Source organism: Dendrobates tinctorius, unplaced genomic scaffold (assembly GCF_039654945.1).
Source record: "Dendrobates tinctorius isolate UK_male_01 unplaced genomic scaffold, ASM3965494v1 ptg000116l, whole genome shotgun sequence".
NCBI lineage: Eukaryota > Metazoa > Chordata > Amphibia > Anura > Dendrobatidae > Dendrobates > Dendrobates tinctorius.
Genome location: NW_027361784.1, coordinates 12,594,544 through 12,617,128, shown reverse-complemented (window position 1 = coordinate 12,617,128; position 22,585 = coordinate 12,594,544). Strand labels below are relative to the sequence as shown.

The following is a 22,585-nucleotide window of genomic DNA, read 5'->3' as shown; positions in this document are numbered from 1 at the left end:
GAGCTAAAAACCGAAGCAATCTGACAAATAATAAAGATTTTATTGACTTCATCCAAACTTTGGATACCGTAGATGCAATATTAATCATTTTGAAGGTTTCCCAATGGTCTGTTATCCTCTAACATGTTTCATCTTTCCCAACAGCCAAATTTTGTGGTGATCCTGGGATACCTGCGAATGGCAAACGAGAAGGCAAAAGCTTTATATTCCAGTCAGAAGTATCTTTTATTTGCAATCCATCCTTTATTCTGGTTGGTTCTGACACTAGGGTATGTCTGGCAGATGGAACCTGGAGTGGCTCCCCACCACGATGTATAGGTAAATGCAACCTGCTATAGCGGTTTATCATTATTCATGTGATATTTCAAATAAATATCAGTAAAGATATAATGACTTCTTCTAAACAATGTCATATTTTCTATGCAAAGATCACCACCTTTATCCATGGGATGTGGGTGCTATAGCTGCTAACTGATGGTCAGATTTCACAGGCAGTCTATCAGACAAGAAAAAAAGGCTACATTTTGGCATCTCTATAGGACTTGTCAGATGGTTTTGAATAGCACACTTAAAAGTCCAACAATTTTGAAGGGGTTGTCTGAAACTAAAATGTATTTTAAACATAAATATCTATTTAATGTGATAATTAGTGATGATGAATGAACATGCTCTTAGAAGGTGTTATCTGAGTATGCTTGGGTCCTAACCAAGTGTTTTTAGTGTGCCTGAACAATATGGTCAAGTCCCTGCGCAAGCATGTCCCGTGGCTGTTCAACAGCTGCAAAAAAACCATGAATTGCTTGTGTATTGGGCAATCCCTGTATGTGTTAAGGCTGTCATACAGCTGTGAGACATGCTGTCGCGGGAACGCCAACATATTATTTGAGCATGCTGAAACCACTGGGTTAGCACCCGAGCATGCTCAAATAACTCCTTATCCAAGTGTCTTTGCCCATCACTAGTGATAATCTAATCTTTTTTCTAGTATACTTTATTTAAAAAGTCCCTATCATTCCCTCACTATCTAGCTGCTTTATTTCATTTTTTTACTACTTTGTGTGTGATGACGCTTTGACTGAGAATATCAGTGCATGCTGGGATACTCAAATGCCGCAGCCTCTGTCCTCACCTTGAAATGAAGAGTCATCAGTGATGTCCATTTCAGAGACTGACCTAGTCCCTGCTGTACTGAGCATGCACTGGTTGTCAATTCTGACAGATGCTCAGGAGGACAAGCAAGCAGAGACCAGGACTTCACCCCAAATGATGTCACTTTTGGTCTCACTCACTCTCCTCTCAAAATGCGCATTGACAGTGCGCTCTCTTACCATATTATCTCTTCTCATCAGAGCCAGTGAGAGAGTGCATTGCCAATGAGCACTGAGAAGAATAGTGCACAGTGAAAGTCTCCTACTGGGCAACCTTTGGAATTGACAACTGACGCATTCTCAGTAGAGCAGGGGTTAGCCCAGCCCCTGAAAAAATGTCACTGATGATGCTTTGTTTCAAGGTGAGGAAAGAGATTGTGGCAGTGACTGCAACATTTGCCCCTGATGACAACTTGTTTGAGTTCCCAGCATGCACTGGGGATTCTCAAACAATGCGCCATCACACTGGAAGTAGTAAAAACAATAATGAAGAGGTTAGATAGAGTAGTGAGGGAATGATAAATACATTTCAGTAATGGTATATTAGAAAAAAAGATTAGATTATGACATTAATTATACAGCAATTTAGGATTAAAATACATTTTAATTTCAGACCAACCCTTTAAATAGTAGATGTATACAAAGCAAATGTGACATGTTAGGTTGACTTTTTAAACACTTTTTAATAAGAGACAACACTAAAGTTAAAAAAGTCTTCAGTAGTGATGGGCGAACCTGAACTGTAAAGTTCTGGACCCGTACCAAACACATGCGGTCACAAGGTCCCGAACACGGGTTTCCATGGGAACATGTGTTACAGTTTGGGTCCAGTTCGGGTCCAGGGCCGGCTGTAAAAAAAAAAAGCATAAAATTAATAATAAACATTATAATTATACATACCTATCCAGCGACGAGTCTTCTCGTCCCACTGTCTCCCGGCCGCATCTGCTTCCAGGGCCACTCATTAACTTCCGGTGGTATTCACTGCATTCGGCAGTCTTCATTTTTTTTCAGCAGTATTCGTGCAGTGGCCCCAGAAACAGATGCGGTTGGGAGACAGCGGGACGGGAGGACACGTCGCTGGACAAGTAAGTATAATTATAATTTTTATTATTAATTTTATGCTTTTTTTACAGCCCCCCTGCCACATCCCATATCTGTAAAGTCCAAGTTTGGGGATCAGATGCAAGTTCATGTCATTCTGGCCCCGAACTCAAACTTTGCAACAAAACTTGGGCAAACCTGTCGATCCCGAACATTGGGGGGTTCGCCCATCACTAGTCTTCAGTTAAAATTGTAATTCTTACTAAATCTATGTTTGAAATATTTGTTGCTTTTAGAAATTGTTTCACTAATATTTTATTTAGATTGTGAACCCCAATGGTGACAGTCATGATGTTGATGTCTGCAAAACGCGGCGGAATTAAAGGGAACCTGTCACCTGTTTTGGTCGCTATAAGATACGACCACTGCCATTCAGGGCTTATCTACAGCATTCTATAATGCTGTAGATAAGCCCCCGGTCTGACCTGAAAGATAAGAAAAATATCTTTTAATATACACACCCAGAAGGGCAGTCCTGTGTGGTGCAATGTGTGTCGCATGTCTGAGTCCGGCACCTCCCATCTTCTTGCAACGCTGCCCTCCTGATTGCTTCATTGCTCCCTGGCATCATGCTCCTGCGCAGTCGTACTTCTCTGCCCTGTTGAGGGCAGAGCAAATTCCTGCAGTGCACAGGAGCTGGGCCTCTCTGACCTTTTACGGTGCCTGCGCGCTGCAGTACTTTACTTTGCCCTCAATGGGGCAGCAGAGTATGTTTACGCAGGAACGTGATGCCGGGGAGCCATGAAGCAAGCAGGAGGGTGGCATCACAAGAAGACCCGGACCTGTGACACCCATCCGACTGGACCGCCCCCCCAGGTGAGTATAATAAAACTTATTTTTCTTATCTTTCAGGTCAGACTGGGGGCTTATCTTAAGCATTATAGAATGCTGTAGGTAAGCCCTGAAAGGCAGTGGCCGCATCTTATAGTGGCCAAAACAGGAGACAGCTTCCCTTTAATGACGTCATATAAGAGAGTAAAATAAATAAATCTAAAATGAATAATTGTTTTTTAGAACCTACCCTGACATCTTGTGGAAATCCAGGAACACCACGTCATGGTTTCCAAAATAATACATACGGCTATCAGGTAAAATTTTTAAACAATTGTTAAAAGGATAAGTGCACAATGTTAAGTGACACATTCTTCATTGTATAGATTTCATTGGAGTAACTAATTGAAAAGTTTATTCTTATAAAAACAACACCATTACAAAAATAAAAGCTGAATGGAAATCGTCTAATCGCTATCAGTCTAGCTTCTTTAACTCCTGGAAAAGCCTGTTATTTTTGAAGATACACACAACCTATACATCTCTTACAGTAGATATATAATAGTACATTGCAATTATTTGTATGCAGTGCAATGGAGGACTGGAAGAGCAAAATAGGGAGAAACTGTCATTGAGGTGTTTTTTTCAGTGTTGCTTATAATAGGGATCATGGGTCGAACATTTTTCCCGGTTTGTCTTTTTGTAGAACAAAGTGAATATGAATGGACTTGTCTTGCTGAGAAGCTAATTTAGCGTGAAGCTTCTCCTTTTGATTACTTTAGCTAAATAACCAAAACAGTCTGGCATGCTTGTAATATAGCTGTTATTTTTATTTCTATCATTTTATCAGGTTGGAAGAGTTGTTCAATTCTCATGCAAAAAGGGATATCTCTTGCATGGATCTACCACTCGTAGTTGTCTACCGGACTTGACCTGGAGTGGCATGCCGACAGAGTGTATTCGTAAGTTTTCTTTATATAATTCACTTTTAATTCAACATTTTCAAGATGCACTACCATCAAAGTTTTTATCTTTTTAATATATTGCAATAATCAAATTTTTGGTACCGTGTACTTTCAATTGCTCATATTACCCTTCTGCCCAGTTAATTCTTTTATGTATAAGTTCTTTTTTACTAATGTGGTGAAAAAAAATTCCAAAGTTTGTAAAAAAAAAAATATCAACATTTTGCCAGACCCGTAGTGTCTCCATTTTTCAAGATCTAAGGCTAGGTGTGGATTTATTTTTTGTGCATCAAACTGACCTTTTTAATTGTGTATTAATTGTGAATGTATATTTTTTTATTGTTTTATTTTGAATGGGGCAAAAGGGGGTGATTTGAACTTTTAATTCTATTTTTCCAATTTTAAAAACATTTTTTTTTACTTTTTACTGGTTTTAAAAGTCTCCTTAAGTTTAAATCAGCTGTCATGTGCATAAAAAAAGTGGGCTCAGTGCCGGACCCTGCATCCAAGGGGGATACACAAACAATGATGTTCCCGTACGTCATTGGTCGTGAAGGGATTAATATGGTTTAGAAAGATTGCCGAAAATATTTTCAAAATATATCTGGCACAAATGTTATATTAAAGCCAGACAATTTTCATTTTTGTACTTCGGTTTTATTGCCCCTTTCTTCCAAAAGCCATAATTTTTTTTGTTTCAACATAGCCATTTCTTGGCTTGTTTTTTGAGTGACACAATTTATTTTACACATGCAATTTCCTTGAAAATGGGAAATAAATTTTAAATGCTGGAAAATTGCAAAAAAAAACCCCACAATTCTGCCACTGTTTTGGGGATTTTGATTAAACAGTTAATTAAGAGTTATAATCATTATGTTTGCAGCAATACAAAACTTGTAGAGTTCTTCTAATGATGTTAAAAATCAGAAATTTATTGAAAAAATAGTTTTGTTCTTATTGGTACAATTTTGGGTTAAACATGATGTTCTAATCATATTTTTTGGTGCAGAATATACACCGAAAAAATAGCACTTCTTGTTTTTTTTTTCTTTCCTGTTTAAAGCATTTAATTTATGGGTTAAATAATTTAATTTTTATAGACTGGTCCTAAACAGATGCAGCAATAGTGATTTTTTTTTCTATTTTTTAATAAAGAAAAAATAGGGTGACTTTTTTATATATATCTATATATTTTTTTTTACTCCCTTTTGGGCTTTTATACTTGTGATAATCTGCAATACATTTGTGGCTAGCTTCATCATGTGATCAACATGGCAGCCATGGCAATTCATCATCACTCCATTTTCACACTGTGGTGGGGAAAGAAGTTGCCATTGGGCATCTGAAGTGTGATGCCCCTTGGACATTAACAACAGCTACTGGAGCTTAATTCCAATCGATGCTGTAAGGCCACATTCACACATTCTATATCAAACATCAGTATTTCTAAGCCAAAATGTCACCACTTGTGCATTTTTCGCTCATTCCTGGTTTTGGCTTACAAATACTGATGTAAAATGCTGACCAAATAAATAAGGTGGCCTCAGAGACAGGTGCTGGCTGTGTATACAGCAAACATCTAAGCCTGGTTCACACAATTGCACCCGAATTGCACTGTACATGCAAGGTGGATGTCAGGTTGGTGTTACGCAATCGATCATTGTCTGTTGGCCCAAATTCTAATTATTCTCAATTTATGTATTTTCAAAGCCCAAATCTTATGTTTAAAGGGAACCTGTCACCCCCAGGTGTTTTTAACTAATAGAGCCACCTTGTGCAGCACTAATGCTGCATTCTGTCAAGGTGGCTCTTTTAGTTGGGGTCCCTTCCACCGCTGAAAGAATTGTTTTTATAATTTGTCCCTCATAACTCTAGTTTGTCCAGGGGGCAGGTCTTTCCCCCCCTGGACACAGACACCTCAGAGCCATCAGTTATGTTCTCCTTTCTTCTGGGTGCCACCTCCTCAGCATTCAGTTATTCACCCAGCGCCTGCACTGTAATCTTGTTTCTTGGGCATGCGCAGTTAGCTCTGCCCATCCACTGATATCACATGATGTCTTCCTTCCCACGCCTGCGTGGTCGCGTGGCCCGAGATCCCGCCCGCAGTGTGAATAAATCAGAAGAGACTGCGGGGCGGGATCTCAGGCCGTGCGTCCATGCAGGCACGAGAAGGAAGACATCATGTGATGTCAGTGGATGGGCAGCGCTAACTGCGCATGCCCAAGAAACAAGATTACAGCCCAGGCGTAGGGTAAATAACTGAACGCTGAGGAGGCGGCTCCCAGAAGAATGGAGGAAATGACTGATGGCTGTGAGGCGTCTGTGTCCGGGAGGAAAGACCTGCCCCTCGGATAAACTAGAGGTATGAGGGACAAATTATAAAAACGATTTTTTTCAGCGGTGGAAGGGACCCCAACTAAAAACGCCACCTTGACAGAATGCAGCATTAGTGCTGCACAAGGTGGCTCTTTTAGTTAAAAACGCCTGGGGGGGGGGTGACAGGTTCCCATTAATCCATTATTCATTCAGAATATAGAACATTTCCTTTTCTTATTCTTGTTTTCTATTTTATTTTAATATTATATATTTTTTGTTTGATTCATGTACAAACCTCACCAAGTCACAGCGCTCATTTGCTTTGTATGACTGCGGCCGTGCTATACAAATAGTTTCACAGTGCAAACTTCAGAATGACATACCTTCCATCTGTACGGTACCTACCAGTGCCAATTGCATTATATTCTTTAGTTACCTTTATGCTCCTATAAAACAGGTTCCGACACTGTAATTCTGCAGGTGTGTTTAACATTGCACCTAAATTATACAAGTGCTTGCACCAACTATAAAACATTGTTCCAATCTCATAGATAAATGATAGTAACGCGGTCTAGCTCTATCGCTCACCAGTTGTTTATTCTACAGCCCACAGCTGCAAGCAGCCAGAATCTCCATTACATTCAAATGTTGTTGGAATAGATCTTCCGTCACTTGGTTATACATTAATTTACACTTGCCAGCCGGGATATCTTCTCTCAGGAGGGACCGAGCACAGAATTTGCCAGCCAGATAACACATGGAGCGGAAAAGTTCCAGTTTGCACAGGTAATGTAATATAATATTACTTGTCTTGAAACATTTGAATTATTTGTGCTTGGCAGGAAAATGAAATGCAAGACTTTTGTTTTTTTAATGGCTTTATTCATCACATCATTCTCTGTGTGAAAGAAATGGGATTCATTGGTTTTAATAAAACATTTATTTAAGCAAAAACAAGTATTATAAGTATTAATAATAAGTTATAAATTATTTAAATATTGGTGTTAACATTACATTTTAATCTATAATTTATTTAGATTTTGAATTTTCAAATTTGTATACAAAAAGTAGATTTTTTTAAGGTTAAATCATTTTCACTTAGTTTGGACTTTTATTTAATTTGGTTGTAGATAGTAGTGATGGGCAAGTAGCATCGTTGCTCAGGTCTCCCCAAGCATGCTTGAGGGAATTCCGAGTATTTTGGCGTGCTCGGAGATTTAGTTTTTGTCGTCTCAGCTACATGAATTTCTTCTGCTAGACAAGCTGAATACATGTGGGAATTCCCTAACAAACAGGCATTCCACACATGTATTCAAGCTGTCTACAAGTCACAAATCATGCAGCTGAGATGACGAAAACTAAATCTCCGAGCATGCCAAAATACTCGGAAACCATCTGAGCATGCTCGGGAAAACCAAAGCAAGGAGTACACTCGCTCATCACTAGTAGCTAGTAAATTGGTCACATTGTGTCCAGTCCTGAATGCAGCTAATTTTTACCTATTAGTAAGAGAGAATTTCTAGAAAATAGTTTTGGTCCAGGGCAACCTCTAAATATGGATGTAGAGGGTTAAAGCAGTACACATTTTTATGTATTTTTTTCTCTTTTTCAATAAGAATGAGCTTACTAGTACAGTTGGAAAATCTCTTTCTCTCTCTCCTCCCTGGACTCTCGAACTGAAAAACGGACTTTCAGGCAAAGTCTTTGTTCATTGACTGGTATGAACCCCGAACTTTACAGTTCAGGTTCACTCGACTCTTCTCTTCAATGAAAGCATCAAAAACCCCTGGCAAATATTATGTAATCACCGGTCTTGGAGGATGATCATTCAGTTGCTTAATTTTGTAGAAAAAAAGCAGATCACAGACATGGCACAAAACTAAAGTAATTTCAAATGGCAACTTTCTGGCTTTAATAAACACGAAAATAAATCATGAACAAAATATGTGGTAGTAAGTAATGGTTACTTTTTTAGACCAAGCAGAGGGGAAAAATTATGGACTCACTCAATTCTGTGGGAAAAAATTATGGAATCATGAAAAAAACACTCCAACACATCACTAGTATTTTGTTGGACCACCTCTGGCTTTTAGAACAGCTTGCAGTCTCTGAGGCATGAACTTAATGAGTGTCAAACAGTACTCTTCATCAATCTGGCTCAAACTTTCTCTGATTGCTGTTGCCAGATCAGCTTTGCAGTTGGAGCCTTGTCATGGACCATGTTCGCTAAAAAAGTTTTCGTTATAATGAAGTGATAATATAGAGGTCCCACATTGAAAGGATTGTTCTCATCATAGTCATTTATGGTATATCAACAGGATATGTCATGAATATCTGATCTATGCAGGCTCCTCTTCTGACCCCTATAGCTATCTTTTAGACTTTGGATTGTATCATGCACCTGTGAATATCACACCTCTCTCACTTCTATGGAAGTTGTAAAAATGGCAGTCTGGAAGGAATAAACACATCGATTATACATTTATGGTATATACTGTGGAAATGTCGTGAATGCCCGAGATGTAAATTGCCCTTTCACATGGCATTTTATAATTAGATGAAATTTGCAAAGAAAATGATAAATAATTCTTTATTTCTGTAACTGACATAAATTTCCCACAGAACTGGAGCAAGTCACTATCAAATAATTATATTTTCTACTCTATAATATTACAATCTCTAGTGTATTAATTCTATTCCACTGATATTAGTGGTTTATACGGCTACATTTTAGCTTCAGAACTTTGTGCCGTTAGATCGTTCTCAAGGGATCAGGGTCAGAGAGGGTTTTACTTTTTTCAAAGGACTTCAAAGATGGTTTACAGACTGTAAAGGTGCAGGCAAACAGGTGAATAATTACTAGACCCATGGGACTACAATCACTGTAGGGTTTAGAGGTTGTGCTGCACTAGATAATCTAAGATGCACACAGATGTACTATATCTATAACTAGCTGAAGAGCCCAGCGTTGCCTGGGCATAGTAACCAACTATGGGTTAGTTATAACAAATTATAATGATTATATTGCACATAAAACCTGTGCATCTAAACCTATCCTGTGTGATACTGACTGGTGAGCCATGTATCTAATACTATTCTGTGTGATACTGTGTGCTGAGCTGCATATCTAATCCTATCCTGTGTGATACTGACTGCTGAGCTGTGTATCTAATCCTATCCTGTGTGATACTGCCTGCTGAGCCATGTGTCTAATCCTCTCCTGTGTGATACTGACTGCTGAGCTGTGTATCTAATCCTATCCTGTGTGATACTGACTGCTGAGCCATGTATCTAATCCTATCCTGTGTGATACTGACTGCTGAGCTGTGTATCTAATCCTATCCTGTGTGATACTGACTGCTGAGCCGTGTATCTAACCCTATCCTGTGTGATACTGGGCTCCACCTGCAATCTGTGTCAGAGGGTGGTCTGTGTTGGCACGGTAATAAATTGTGTTATTTCCAGCTTAAGAGAAGGATGATAACACCATAGAAATGATAAGAATAATAGGCCTCAGTTACCACAACTGTCTACAAAGTAAACTGTTGCTGATAGCAACCAATCACAGCTCATTTTTCATCTTTTAAACAGCTCTGGGACAGCGTGGCGAGTTTTGAGTGGTGACATTTGTGTTTCGACTTTTATGTGGCGAGGTTGGTGTATGTGTGGTGAAATGTGCGCTTAGGGTGGTATATGTGTTGAAGCACGTGGTAGTCTGTGGCACATTTTGTGTGTGTGTGTTCAAATCCCCGTGTGTGGTGAGTATCCCATGTCAAGGCCCCACCTTAGCAACTGTACGGTATATACTCTTTGGCGCCATTGCTCTCATCCTTTAAGTCCCCCTTGTTCACATCTGGCAGCTGTCAATTTGCCTCCAACACTTTTCCTTTCACTTTTTCCCCATTATGTAGATAAGGGCAAAATTGTTTGGTGAATTAGAATGCGCGGGGTTAAAATTTCGCCTCAAAACATAGCCTATGACACTCTCGGGGTCCAGACGTGTGACTGTGCCAAATTTTGTGGCTGTAGCGGAGACGGTGCGGATGCCAATCCCGGACATACATACATACATACATACACGCATACACACCCACATTGAGCTTTATATATTAGATTTACAAGATCTGACAGATAAACCGTTTTGAGCACCATCACTAAGACACATTACTCCAAGTTTGCCAACTTGTGGAACTTCCATTTGCATCTTCAATAAAATCTGAGTTCTAATGTGTTTTGCAAAAGATTTGATGTGGATTTCATCCTTGTACCTGACTGTCACCTAATTATCAGGTGCATCACCCCTAAAAGTATTATGTATAATACTGCTGACAATGGGTGGCAAGGCAAGGCTCGGATGCTTAGCTGAGCCTACGTATATGGATTGCATCTACCCCTGGCTATCTGCTGTATGCAGAGCTCAGCAGTGCTGTTGAGTCATCCCCGACTGCTGCACTTTTGTACACTGAACACTTATTAAGCTTAGCGTTGTTAGTTAATTGCTGACTTTTGGACCACATTCAACTTCTATGGGCAGAGCTCAGTGGTTAGTAACAAATTCACTGAATCAGCAGCCGGTGATTATTTGACTGCTACACTCTGATTTAGGCGGTGATTTAAATAACACAGGAAAATACATCTTCTAAACTTAGGTTTACACATTCTGGGCCAGTTTCAGTTTTACAAGTATAGTTTAAACATAAATTTGCTGCAATAATTTTCCAAAGCTGTGGCACGTTGACATCACAATATGCAGCTTCAAGGGAATCTGTCAGCAGGTTTTTGTCACATCATCTGAGAGCAGCGTAATGTAGGGAAAGACACACTGATTATAATGATGTATCAAGTTACTGGGTGCAACAGTTGCGACACAATCAGAGATTTTAGGTGTAGCATGTAGCAGAGCTCAGAAAGCTGCCCCGTCCTACTCCACAGCTTTCCCTGTCCACTGTATATTGACAGAAAACTGCTTATCAGAGGAGTGGGAGGGGTCAGGCCAAGGCTCATAAGAGCTGTAGTCCAGGCAGTGATAATCTCCTGCTGATAAAAACATTCATTCTATTGAAACAAGAGTACACAGCCCCAATCATCTGTGTCTAAGGGTCCCGTTACACATAGCGATGCTCCACCAATCCAGACAACGATACCACCTGGTAAGGATCGCTGGTACATCGCTATACGGTTGCTAGTGATCTGTCAAACAGGCAGATCTACTCAACGATGCAGCAACGATACGGCGATCCATATAACGACCTCGGTGATCATTGGGACCTTTTCACACAGCAGCTATTCTGACGACACAGACCTCGATAGGCGTGCTTCAGCATTGCCTTTACTACACCCCTCTGCTCTAATTGATGGCCACTAGAGTTGAGCGACTTTGGTCGGATCGGGTTTCATGAAACAAAATTTGTTTCAGATGAAACAGGTCCGACTAGGGCAAAAAAAGTCGGAGTTTCGTCCAAAACCCAACCCCAATGCAAGTCAATGGGAAATAAAAGTCGGCATTGAGCGGATGACATTCATCCACTCAATGCCGACTTTTATTCCCCATTGACTTGCATTGGGGTCAGGTTTCGGACGGAACTCTGATTTTTTTTGCCCTAGTCGGACTAGTTTCATCTGAAACAAATTTTGTTTCATGAAACCCGATCTGACCAAAGTCATTCAACTCCAGTGGCCACTACTGCGCTAACACTACACAGTTTGCTTCAGCATCCCTGTCTCTATTTATTTGTGGATCCACAGTCACTGACATGGGGACACGCGATTATTATAACTGTACATGTTAAATGTTATGATTGCATATAATTGATAGCTGACCTATAAAAGGAAGCGCTACAAAGATCCTAATTTGAAACCACCAATCGGAGCTGAGGGGGTGTTGAAAAGACAAAGCAAAATCATGCCTGCGTCCCTGCGTTCTGAGTCGCCAACGAGGTCGCTCGTCTTTGTTATGGCGTCAAAAACAGCGATGCATGCTGGCCAGCAGGACACCAAAGATCAAAAAAGGACCTAGGACATTCAAGCATGATCAGCGATATGGCAGTGGGGGGTTGGTCGCTGTTGCATCACAAAACCTGTGACGTTTCAGCGATCTCGTTAACGATCTTGCTATGCGTGAAGTACCCTTAAGCTCCTACCTTATGTGTCGCTCAGATTACATAGCAAAAACCTGCTGATTCTCTTTAGGATCATATTACCTAATTAAATTAGGCTGCATTTTTGCCACAATTTTCCAGATTTGCTGTAAATACATGCTGAGTTTACTGTAATTTTATAAAACCACCAAAATATGCAGCATTATTGCATGATGTGAACATTATATTCTGCTATGTTTTTTCATTTGTTCTTTTTAAGCAGCAAAAAACAATGTTGAATTTTATCATGTGAACATACTTTAAGGGTTAATTGTTTTGCTTCAAAACACGTTACCCAGGTTGGGCCACCCAAAAATAGTATGTGCCCTGTTTCTCTATGGAGAGGTGAGGTTGGTTGAATGTATTGATAAAGGGGGTTTCAATAATTTGTAAAAGAGAAAAATTAGGAATTTAGAGGTGTAGAACTGTGGAAAAGGAATGAGAAGAATAAAAGGTCTCACTAAGTAAAATAAGGTAAGGATAGGCAATCAAAAAAGTTTTTTTTTTCTTGGAGTTCTTAAGACAGAAAATAATAACTTAATAATTATCTATTTTATGTAATGCATTTTACAACTGTTTAACTTACCAGAATACTTCTGTATTTGTAGCTGGTTCCAAACCATTTGAGAATAAAACAAAGCCAGTTATGGGGACTCCAGGCCCAAAACTAAATGGTAAGTGTATTACAATTTTAGTGGTTTTTGGAATTAAAAGTCAGAATTTTAAAGTAAAAAATATATTTTTGCAAAGTTAGCAATGTTTAGATCTGTCATGGTTGCATGTTAATGACCAGGCCAATTTTTACAATTCTGACCACTGTCCTTGATGAGGTAATAACTCTGGAACGCTTCCATTGATCCAGATGATTGTGAAACTGTTTTTTTCATGGCATATTGTTCTTCATGGTATTGGTAAAATTTCATTGATATTATTTGTGTTTATTTGTGAAAAAAAACAGAAATTTGAAGAAATTTCTGAAAAATTTACAATTTTCCGACTTTGAATTTTCATGCCCTTAAATCACAGAGATGTGTCACATAAAATACTTAATAAGCAACGTTTACCACATGTTTACTTTACATCAGCACAATTTTGGAACCAATATTTTTATTTATTAGTAAGTTAAAAGGGTTGAAAGTTAAGCAGCGATTTCTCATTTTTACAACACCTTTTTTAGAGGGACCACATCACATTTGAAGTCACTTTGAGGGGTCTACATGATAGAAAATATCCAAAAGTGACACCATTCTAATAACTGCACCCCTGGAGGTGCTCAAAACCACATTCAAGAAGTTTATTAACCCTTCAAGTGCTTCACAGGAATTTTTTGAATGTTTAAAAAAATGATTATTTAACTTTTTTCACAAAATATTTAATTCAGATCCAATTTTTTTATTTTACCAAGGGTAACAGGAGAAATTGGACCCCAAACGTTGTTGTGCAATTTTTCCTGATAATGCTGATGCCCAATATATGCAGGTAAACCACTGTTTGAGCGCATGGCAGTGCTCAGAGTTGAAGGAGCGCCATTTGACTTTTCAATGCAAAATTGGCTGGAATTGAGAACGGACGCCATGTCGCATTTGGAGAGCCTCTGATGTGCCTAAACAGTGGAAACCCTCCACTTGTGACACCATTCTGGAAACTAGACCCCCTATGGAACCTATCTAGATGTGTGGTGAGCACTTTGAACCCCCAAGTGCTTCACAGTTTATAACGTAGAGCTGTAAAAATAAAAAATCACATTTTTTCCACAAAAATGTTCTTTTTGCCCCCAATTTTTAATTTTCCCAAGGGTAACAGAAGAAATTAGACCCCCAAGAGTTATTGTACAATTTGTCCTCAGTACGCTGATACCCAATATGTTGGGATATACCACTGTTTGGGCACATGGCAGAGCTCAGAAGGGAAGGACCGCCATATTTTTCTGTTATGATTTTCCGGTGCTATGACCCACTGGGAGAGCCCATGAGATGCCAAAACAGCAGATCCCCCCATCAGTGACCCCATTTTACAAACTACACCTCTCAATGAATTCATCTAGGGGTGCAGTGATCATATTAACACCAGGTGTGTGTCAGAATTTTATACCATTGGGCAGTGAGGACAAAATAACCATATTTTTACCACCAAAGTTTTGTTTTAGTCAAAGATTTTACATTTTCACACAAGAAGTAGGTAAAATTTGCAACAAAATTTGTCCTACAATTTCTGAACGTGGCAAAACCCCATATGCGGCTGTACAATGCTACTTAGCCATGTGGAGAGACTCTGGAGGAACGGAGCACTGTTTGCCTATTCAAGTGAATGAGTCTGTGCACATATCAGTGTGTTTCCACGGACCATGTGTCAGTGGGCAAAACACGCTGACATGTCCATTTTTTAATGCCAGCATGGGCTAGAAAACATACAGCACACGTGCATACACATAACACACGTGGATGTCATCCATGTGACACACATCAGCGACGGGGAAGAAGCGTGACAGTAAGCGCTGTTCCCTGGCACTGGGTGCTGAACACAGTTCTCAGCATTCTCCCCTGCTTGTGCCGATCACCGGCAGAGCAGGGGAGAATGATGAGAGTCGTGTTCAGCACCCAGGATATTGCAAGGCTGCAGTGTGCTCACAATCATACATCGCTAGTTACACTTCATCTGTCCAGGCTTGAGAGGCTGGTGCCATGCTGCTGTAGTTAGGGTGCAGGGAGACCTGTGCATAGGGAGCATCTTCCCATGGTAGCGGTTAGCGTGGGTGCACAGGAAACCGACAGGGGTGCGTCAGGACAGGAGCTGACGGCGGGCTCTGTCCAGAAGTGCCGCCGCAGCAAGCTGAGATTGCCAGAAAGCCGGAAAGCGTGACGTCACATGGCTAGTAAGGACGGTGCACGTAGTGGTTAGTTCCAACCAACTTACCCCTACCCGCACCTGACCTTAGTAGCCACGTGACATCATGCTTTCCGGCAATATCAGCTTGCTGCGTCGGCGCTTCCGGGTGGAGCCTGCATCAGCTCCTCTCCTGACGCACCCCTGTCAAGTTCCTGTGCAGTCACGCTAACTGCTAACAAGGGAGGATGCTCCCCATGCATAGGTCTCCCTGCACCCTAACTACACCAGCACTGCACCAGCCACTCAAGCCTGGACAGCTGAAGTAAGTGTAACTAGCGACGAATGATTGTGAGCACACCGAAGCCTTGCAATATCCTTTCTTGTTAGTTTAGTAACACTCTGTACTAAGTTATTCTTCAAAGTCTAAGCACAGTGATTCTTTATTCCTTTTTGGACCATTTATTTAGCAGGATTTGCACAGAACCTGCACTTTCACTAGCAGCTACCAACCTTTGTTTAGTTGAGGAGTGCCAGTGTTTGTTTTTTTTCCATATAATTCCTAGTATTAGTACATGTAAATAACAGGGTAATTGGTTGACACTATTTTGATCAAAAAAGCATATAAGCCATCCCACTGCGACAAGGTGTACCCAATAAGGGTGTTCCTATCTCTAGTTTTAAGCCTATCCTTGGGCCAACAGGCCTCAATAGATGGGGGGCAGAACAGGTCTAATGACTGTTAAAGAAATTGATTGCATTTTTGCCAAATGTTATTGTAGTAACAACATGGTTTCATTTTTTTTGCATTTTTTTATTTATTTTTTGCTGACTGTATTAGGTATATTTAATTTACCATGTTAGTTTTTGTATATGCATAGAAAAAGAAGATATGCTGTTTACAGAAGTACATTATCTGGTCAATTTGATGGTGGTAATGGGGTAAAAACAAATTTTTTGTGTAATGAGCCTTATTTCTTTTCATTGTACTGTATGATAATAATAATTTAATAATAGCTTCATTTATATAGCCCCAACATATCCGCAGCACTTTACAATTAAGTAAGGACATATATAAACAAAAAGACATCACAAGGTAACACATAGTCCACCAGTTACAGGAGGAGTGAAGGACCTAGTGACATGTCTACAATCTATATGGAAATAAGGGGGACTCAAAAGGTAGAAAGTGTGTGTCATGTATGGTACAGTCATCATTATAATAAATAAGGCATTTCCAGGATGCACAGCAGAGTATAAAATCTAACTTTTCATAGTTATAGTTAAAAAGTTCTAACTCAATAATACAGAAAACTAAAAAAATCAAAAAAATACATATCAATAAAATGCTCATGGTGCCAGTGTTAGTATAAAACAGTAACAATCTCATCCAAATTCAGTTGTAGTCTTTCAATTCCACTAAAGTCCTTGGCACGGAGGCAAACGTACACAAAAAGGATGTTCCTCGTTTCCCTGTCGTGCCCTGTATGTCTTCCACCGTAACAAGGGCAGTGCTCAGCTATAACCTTTCCAAACACATTTCTGCCTTAATACCAAGGCCTCATCAGGGAAGTGTACTTGTAATTGGAGGGACTCCAAGCAGTCCAAAGAGTCTATGGTTTATCAAAAAGAATTACATTAAATGAAAGGGCCAGGTACATGCCTCCTATCTATCTGACTATTGTACTGTGCAGCACTCTGCACAATTATGTAAGAGGTGTCAACTCTTTTAATTTAATTTAGTTATTTTTGATAATAGATTGTTTTTATCGCTTGGAGTCCTTCCAATTAAACATACACTCCCCCTTGGTATTGAGGCATTGGGAATGTTTTTTTTGTTGTAGTGAAAACTTGGGAGAGGAACTGAAGGAGATATGAGGGAATAGGGTCACTGGTGCTAGTTGTAGGATGAAAAGAAGCATGGAGCCTGGAAACTTCTTCTGTGACAGGCTCAAAGGTGGAGAGTGAGTTTGAGGTGGGCAACAGAAGGGGTCCAGCCTGTGAGGGGACTGTGCAAAAATGTTCTGATGGATATGGTTGATTTTCTCTAGGAAATAAGTAGCCAGATCATTAGTGATGAGGTTGGTGACAGGGGCCTGTACTTTAGGACTCAGTATAGAGTGGAAAGTTTCGAAAAGTTGTTTTATAATATACTGAATGTGTATTTATGGGGACTGGACAGTAAAAGCAGTATGAGAGAACTACCCCTTACAGCATGTTGCCTAATATAATTTGAGTTGTATTTTTGAAAAAAAAATTGGCAATTATAGGAAATCATTAAAAATAACAAGCTAACAATAACTTATGCTTTGATGCCAGTGCCACCATTCCATTGTTCCCAGCAATTCTTGATTTACAGGGATTCAGAAGTGATTTCAAACCTACAACATATGACTATTGCAGCCAAAAACTTTCTTCCTCAGCAGGAATGGTGAAGTCAGGACTGATCACGTGTTTTAGATATTATGTCATCACTGCAGGCACATCGGAAAAATGATCCTGTAAGCATGGTAAAGATGGTCTTTTAACTGTAGGGCCATCACAAATTAGGTCATACTTAGTTTGTTATTTTAAAGCATTTTAAGCATTGCTACTGCCCTATTTTTTCCTTAACTGGACACTCACATTTAATCTTCCATTATTCATCACAGAATTTCTAAATTTCTAAAAATTTTCTTGACTAATAAAATTTTTTTGTATACGCTTAATAAAATGTTTATCAAATTATTAAATGGGTTATATTTCAATTATGACAAAATTGTTAGACTTGCTCATTTTTCTTTTTGTACATAAAAAATACATGCAATAGTAAAATTGAGCAATGAATGGAAAAATCCACATCACTATTTATTTTTTCTTGAATTTACACTGTTTATCAGAAATCTTTTAGTTGCTATTTTATATAATAAAAATGCTTCATTTAGCCTAATAGAACAGGAGCCATTTCTTTATTCTTCTTCTTATGGTAACATTATGCAGCAGCAAATCACAAATCTGTTTCTCTTCACACCATTGTGCTTTCCCAGTTTGCACTTTGTCAACAAAAAAATTGAATACTAAAAAAAACACACAATTCTCTGTAGCAAGGTATGGTAGATGAATGAAATGATTGTTTTCTAACAAGAAGTTTGTAAGTGTTTTTTATTTCTCTCAGTATGAAAAAATAAATGGGGTTATTCAAAACTGCTTTCTCATTAATCATCCTACCACATTTGATAAATTGCTCTTACCTATCATAGCTCAAATCTACAGATTAGTGAATAAGAGAATAAATTTGAGTGAACTTGAATTTTGCAAAAATACTCAATCTCAAAATTGCAAATTTTTTTTAATTTGCTCCTGTGCAGACTAAGCATAATGGTAACCACTGTTCACCATTTTTTCTGTACTGTAAAGTGCCATCAAAAGTTTTAAAAAACAATAATTACGCTCACATTTCCGCTCATGACTCTGGCTTCTCTGCTCCTCGCCATCATCCTCTTGGTCCATATCGAATTTTCTGACTACTGTTGTGAGAGCTGAAACTTATGTCGCGTGTCGCGCCGCACAATGTAATGTCATGAAGCTATGACCTATTGCGCTCATTCATAACCCTCCGGGCATCAGTAGAGCTGGAAGTCATAGCTTAGTGTGAGAAGTCTGGGGATTTAGCAGGGATCAGAAGAGGACTGAGTGGTTTCCAGTGAGGGGCTGAGGTCTGGAGAGGTGAGCAGTAAGGTATTAGATTTTTTTTTTACATGTTATATTTATTATGCTCAAGGGTCTAAAAAAAAATACAGACCATAGTGAATGACATTAAATCTGAATCTAATCTCCTGAGAAAAAATGAGTGGACAAATTCAAATTTTGCCTAATCTGCTCATCTAAACTCAGATCTCCAGACTTGTCTGAGTAAATTCTACTATTTTCTGCAAAATACTTAATTTGGACAAGTCTTACTTATATATTTTGTAGTGGACAGAATTTGTAAATGATGCAGAATTACTGAGATTGTAAGTTGCAGCAATTCTACAATATTTCTGTATTTGAAAATTGCTACAAAATCTAAATTTAAAATTGTGTGGACAATAGAGATGGGCAAAATATTTCAATGGAATTGAATTCTACTTGAAGCTTACAAAAATCCACATTCTTCAGAATACAAATTAATAGTAAAATTCACTTTTTGCAAATTCAACCAAATGGCGGCCAGCTGTGAATCTGATTTTGCTGAAAGTTAAAAAAAAACAAACAAAACATATCTGTCCCGACACCCCTGGGCGACTACAATCACTAGAGACAAGTGAATAGAGTTGCGGGACTTTAGTCCAGCGTCCAGGTAAGTGGAAAATGGTTGCTTACTAGGAGGTCCAAAAATCTCATGCTTTGTAGACTGCCGGATGTGGCCTTTGATTGACGTGACTTGCGCAGCGTAATCTATGACATACACATGACATTGCACCAGCCCTGGCTAATCAAAAGTTCCTCCGGGGAGGTTGAAATTTAAGATATTTGCTGTCCTCCCGCCTAGCGGCCAAGTGCTACTGACTTGGACGCTGGACCAGAATCTCATCAATCGATCCATTCATCTCTAGTGGTTGTGATATATGTGATATATATAGATTTAAATCATTAGCGATCAGTGATGATAACATCTGCCAAGATTCAAATTATGCAAATCACATGAATTTAACAATGAAATTTGATTTGCTACCTGGCCACTGCACCAGAGTCCCGCAAACTGATCAGCACATCTCTAGTAACCACATTGGTTTCAAGATTGACTATGGATTGTAAAACTTTGGTATGCTGTCTTAAATTTGTCCCATTGACCTAGCCTAGTTTCTTTAAAGGAAAATCAATGGCTTGTAAATTTTTATCCTATTAAATAATTTCTCTCGTTACTATCAATTATTTCTAGTGAAAATTCATTTTTCAATTTCCAACATGTACTGAATATTTCTTCCTATTCTACAGTTCCAGATGATGTTTTTTCTCGGAATTACATGTGGAAAGGCTTTTACAACTTGAAAGGAAAGAATCAGCCAATGAATTTGACAGTTAACAGTTACAATGTATCAACAGGGAAGGTGAATGCGACACTTATCAATAGTAACACAGAGTTCCTTTTGTCAGGTAATTATTGTTATTCCACAAAATACATAGTCCGGCTATATTTTATAAAACATTTTCATTTTTATATTCAGTTTTCTTTGTTAGTCTTGCGAACTTTGAATTGTTTCCTAATTATATGGCACATGCCATGAAACATATAATGGCTGCTCTCGCAGAATGCTAAGGTTGCATTTTTGGTCTTTTGACATTTTTAAGTTTTTAGCTAAGTTTTAAAACCTGTAAAGAACCAATGAAACTTTGCAGCTAATGATCTCTTTTTTTTCATCTGATTTCAAGTCATTTACCTATCTGAAATAGGTTCATTTTTGAGTACTGAGAAGAGAATGGATCTCTGTTCAGTGACATTTATAGAAAACGTTTTCCAGTTAAACTTATCGGACTTGAATTTGCAAGCTGAGCTGTGCTGTCTGCAATAAAAATGTCCCTGCAACCTAATTAAATTGTTCACATATTTCCTTTTCAAAAATCGTATTTCTTTTTATCAGTGGAATACATTACTAGCCTTCTATTTCCGCTGACAATCCCAGTTTGTTATACTATATATTAGTACTAGGTTCATGCAGGTTGGTAAAGCTTCTTCGCGAATTTCATGGGCATTAAAAGCTAAGGTAAGAGTTTTCAATCGTAAAAATCTACATTTTAAGAATGGTTTATTTTATTTTGAGCCATTTGTCAAGTATGCACAATTTTTGGTGTTTATTTCTTCAGGACAATTATGGTCAAAATGATTTCACATTATTTCATAATAATAAAAAAGAGAAAATTATACTCAATGTTAGTACTTGTGCAGACAACCGAGTGCTATTTGTGGTTTTGACGGATAGTCACTCTTACCTTCGTTATTTTATGGGGCCATTCACACTCCGAGGAAATAAAATTGCAGCATGCATTATTTGCCTGTGAGAATCAGATGGCAAACGCCTATTCAAGGCTATGGGTCTGTGAATAAAATTGAACCACACTCGGATGTCCGATTTTCACGGACTGACATAGAGCTCATGTTAGTTTTTCACATACGAGTGCTATCCTTGTTTTTCACAGATACTGTAGCATTCATACCTGTCACAGTATATGAGGCTGCTCACGCCAGTAATTTTTTGGACGATGCAAAATTGGGGAGACATATCCGATATTGATCTGAGTTTCTGATCAAACTTGGCAATGAAATTCTATGGGTTGATCAAAAAATCAAACAGTAATCAGATGCCATTCGTGTGCTGTCTGTTTAATACTGACTGATTGATTAGAGAAAGTGGAGAAATTTTTTTTGCTCATCAGTGAAAAAAACTGATAAAAGTTTGATGATATTCTGATGAAAATGTGATTGGTATGTTTTTCTCACATGTAAAAAAAAGCCCTAAAACTTCTCATAGTTATTGTAGTGAAGCAGTGAAGAAAAACTGATACCAGAACTGATTGCGTAATTTTCTGTGGCATATTTCCCGGACATTCAGTGCATTCATTGCTCTTCCTGATCAAATCTACAGCAATTATTATTCATAATTGTTTATTTTATTTATATAGTGTTAGGATTGGGGTAACGCACCAAATGTAAATTATAATAAGGTGCGTTCACAACCCAGGGTCCACCGTGCGGTGATGGTGAAACCGCAACTAGAGGACAATGGCGGTGCATAGCCGAGAGTAAGTACCATAAACACACCAAGTTAAACGTCACTTGGTGTGAACAAAGCACCCGACTTTGTTAGTCCACAGAGCAGTACAAAAACTGAGAGCACTCTAAGCTATGCCCTGTTAGACATCACAGGAGCATACAGAAATTGATGCTAGTGGGGTCCCTATAACTCACTCCCCACTACGCTGGTGATTGAACCTGCTCTGACACACGATGGCTTTTGAGCCTGTGCTTGAGGACGCCCAGTGCAAATGCTAAGTTCAAGCAGGAGTTCCCAACCTACGCTGCCTGTCTAGAAACACACTCGTAGTGCTATTAGCAGCACACTTGCATACAGGATTGTTGCTGTCCCACCTACACACACAGCAACTAAGCATGATACTAGCGCACAGGCAAGCGCCATTGAGAGCCTTTTATACCTTTAGCTCAATTCCAGACAGACTGGACCTTAACTGTGGACCAATCAAAAGCTGCCTCATCACCAGAGCAGCTGACGTCCGAGCACCAATGAGAAGGTGCCACATCATGGACATGCTCAGTAGGGTAAAATCTGGACTTAGGCTCCAGAGC

The 22,585-nt window shown here is 39.0% G+C and overlaps 1 protein-coding gene across 8 annotated transcripts in view; it reads left to right on the top strand.

Moving 5' to 3' along the window:
• The window catches only part of CSMD3 (CUB and Sushi multiple domains 3), a 1,871,449-nt gene that overhangs the window by 1,832,379 nt on the left and 16,485 nt on the right, over positions 1 to 22,585 (top strand). For all 8 annotated transcript variants that reach the window (XM_073590214.1, XM_073590213.1, XM_073590210.1 and 5 more), the window contains 6 exons: positions 145 to 318; positions 3,267 to 3,340; positions 3,874 to 3,985; positions 6,911 to 7,090; positions 13,050 to 13,115; positions 20,221 to 20,379. In XM_073590214.1, coding sequence (XP_073446315.1) covers positions 145 to 318; positions 3,267 to 3,340; positions 3,874 to 3,985; positions 6,911 to 7,090; positions 13,050 to 13,115; positions 20,221 to 20,379 — 765 coding nt within the window. The remainder of the gene's footprint in view (positions 1 to 144; positions 319 to 3,266; positions 3,341 to 3,873; positions 3,986 to 6,910; positions 7,091 to 13,049; positions 13,116 to 20,220; positions 20,380 to 22,585) is intronic.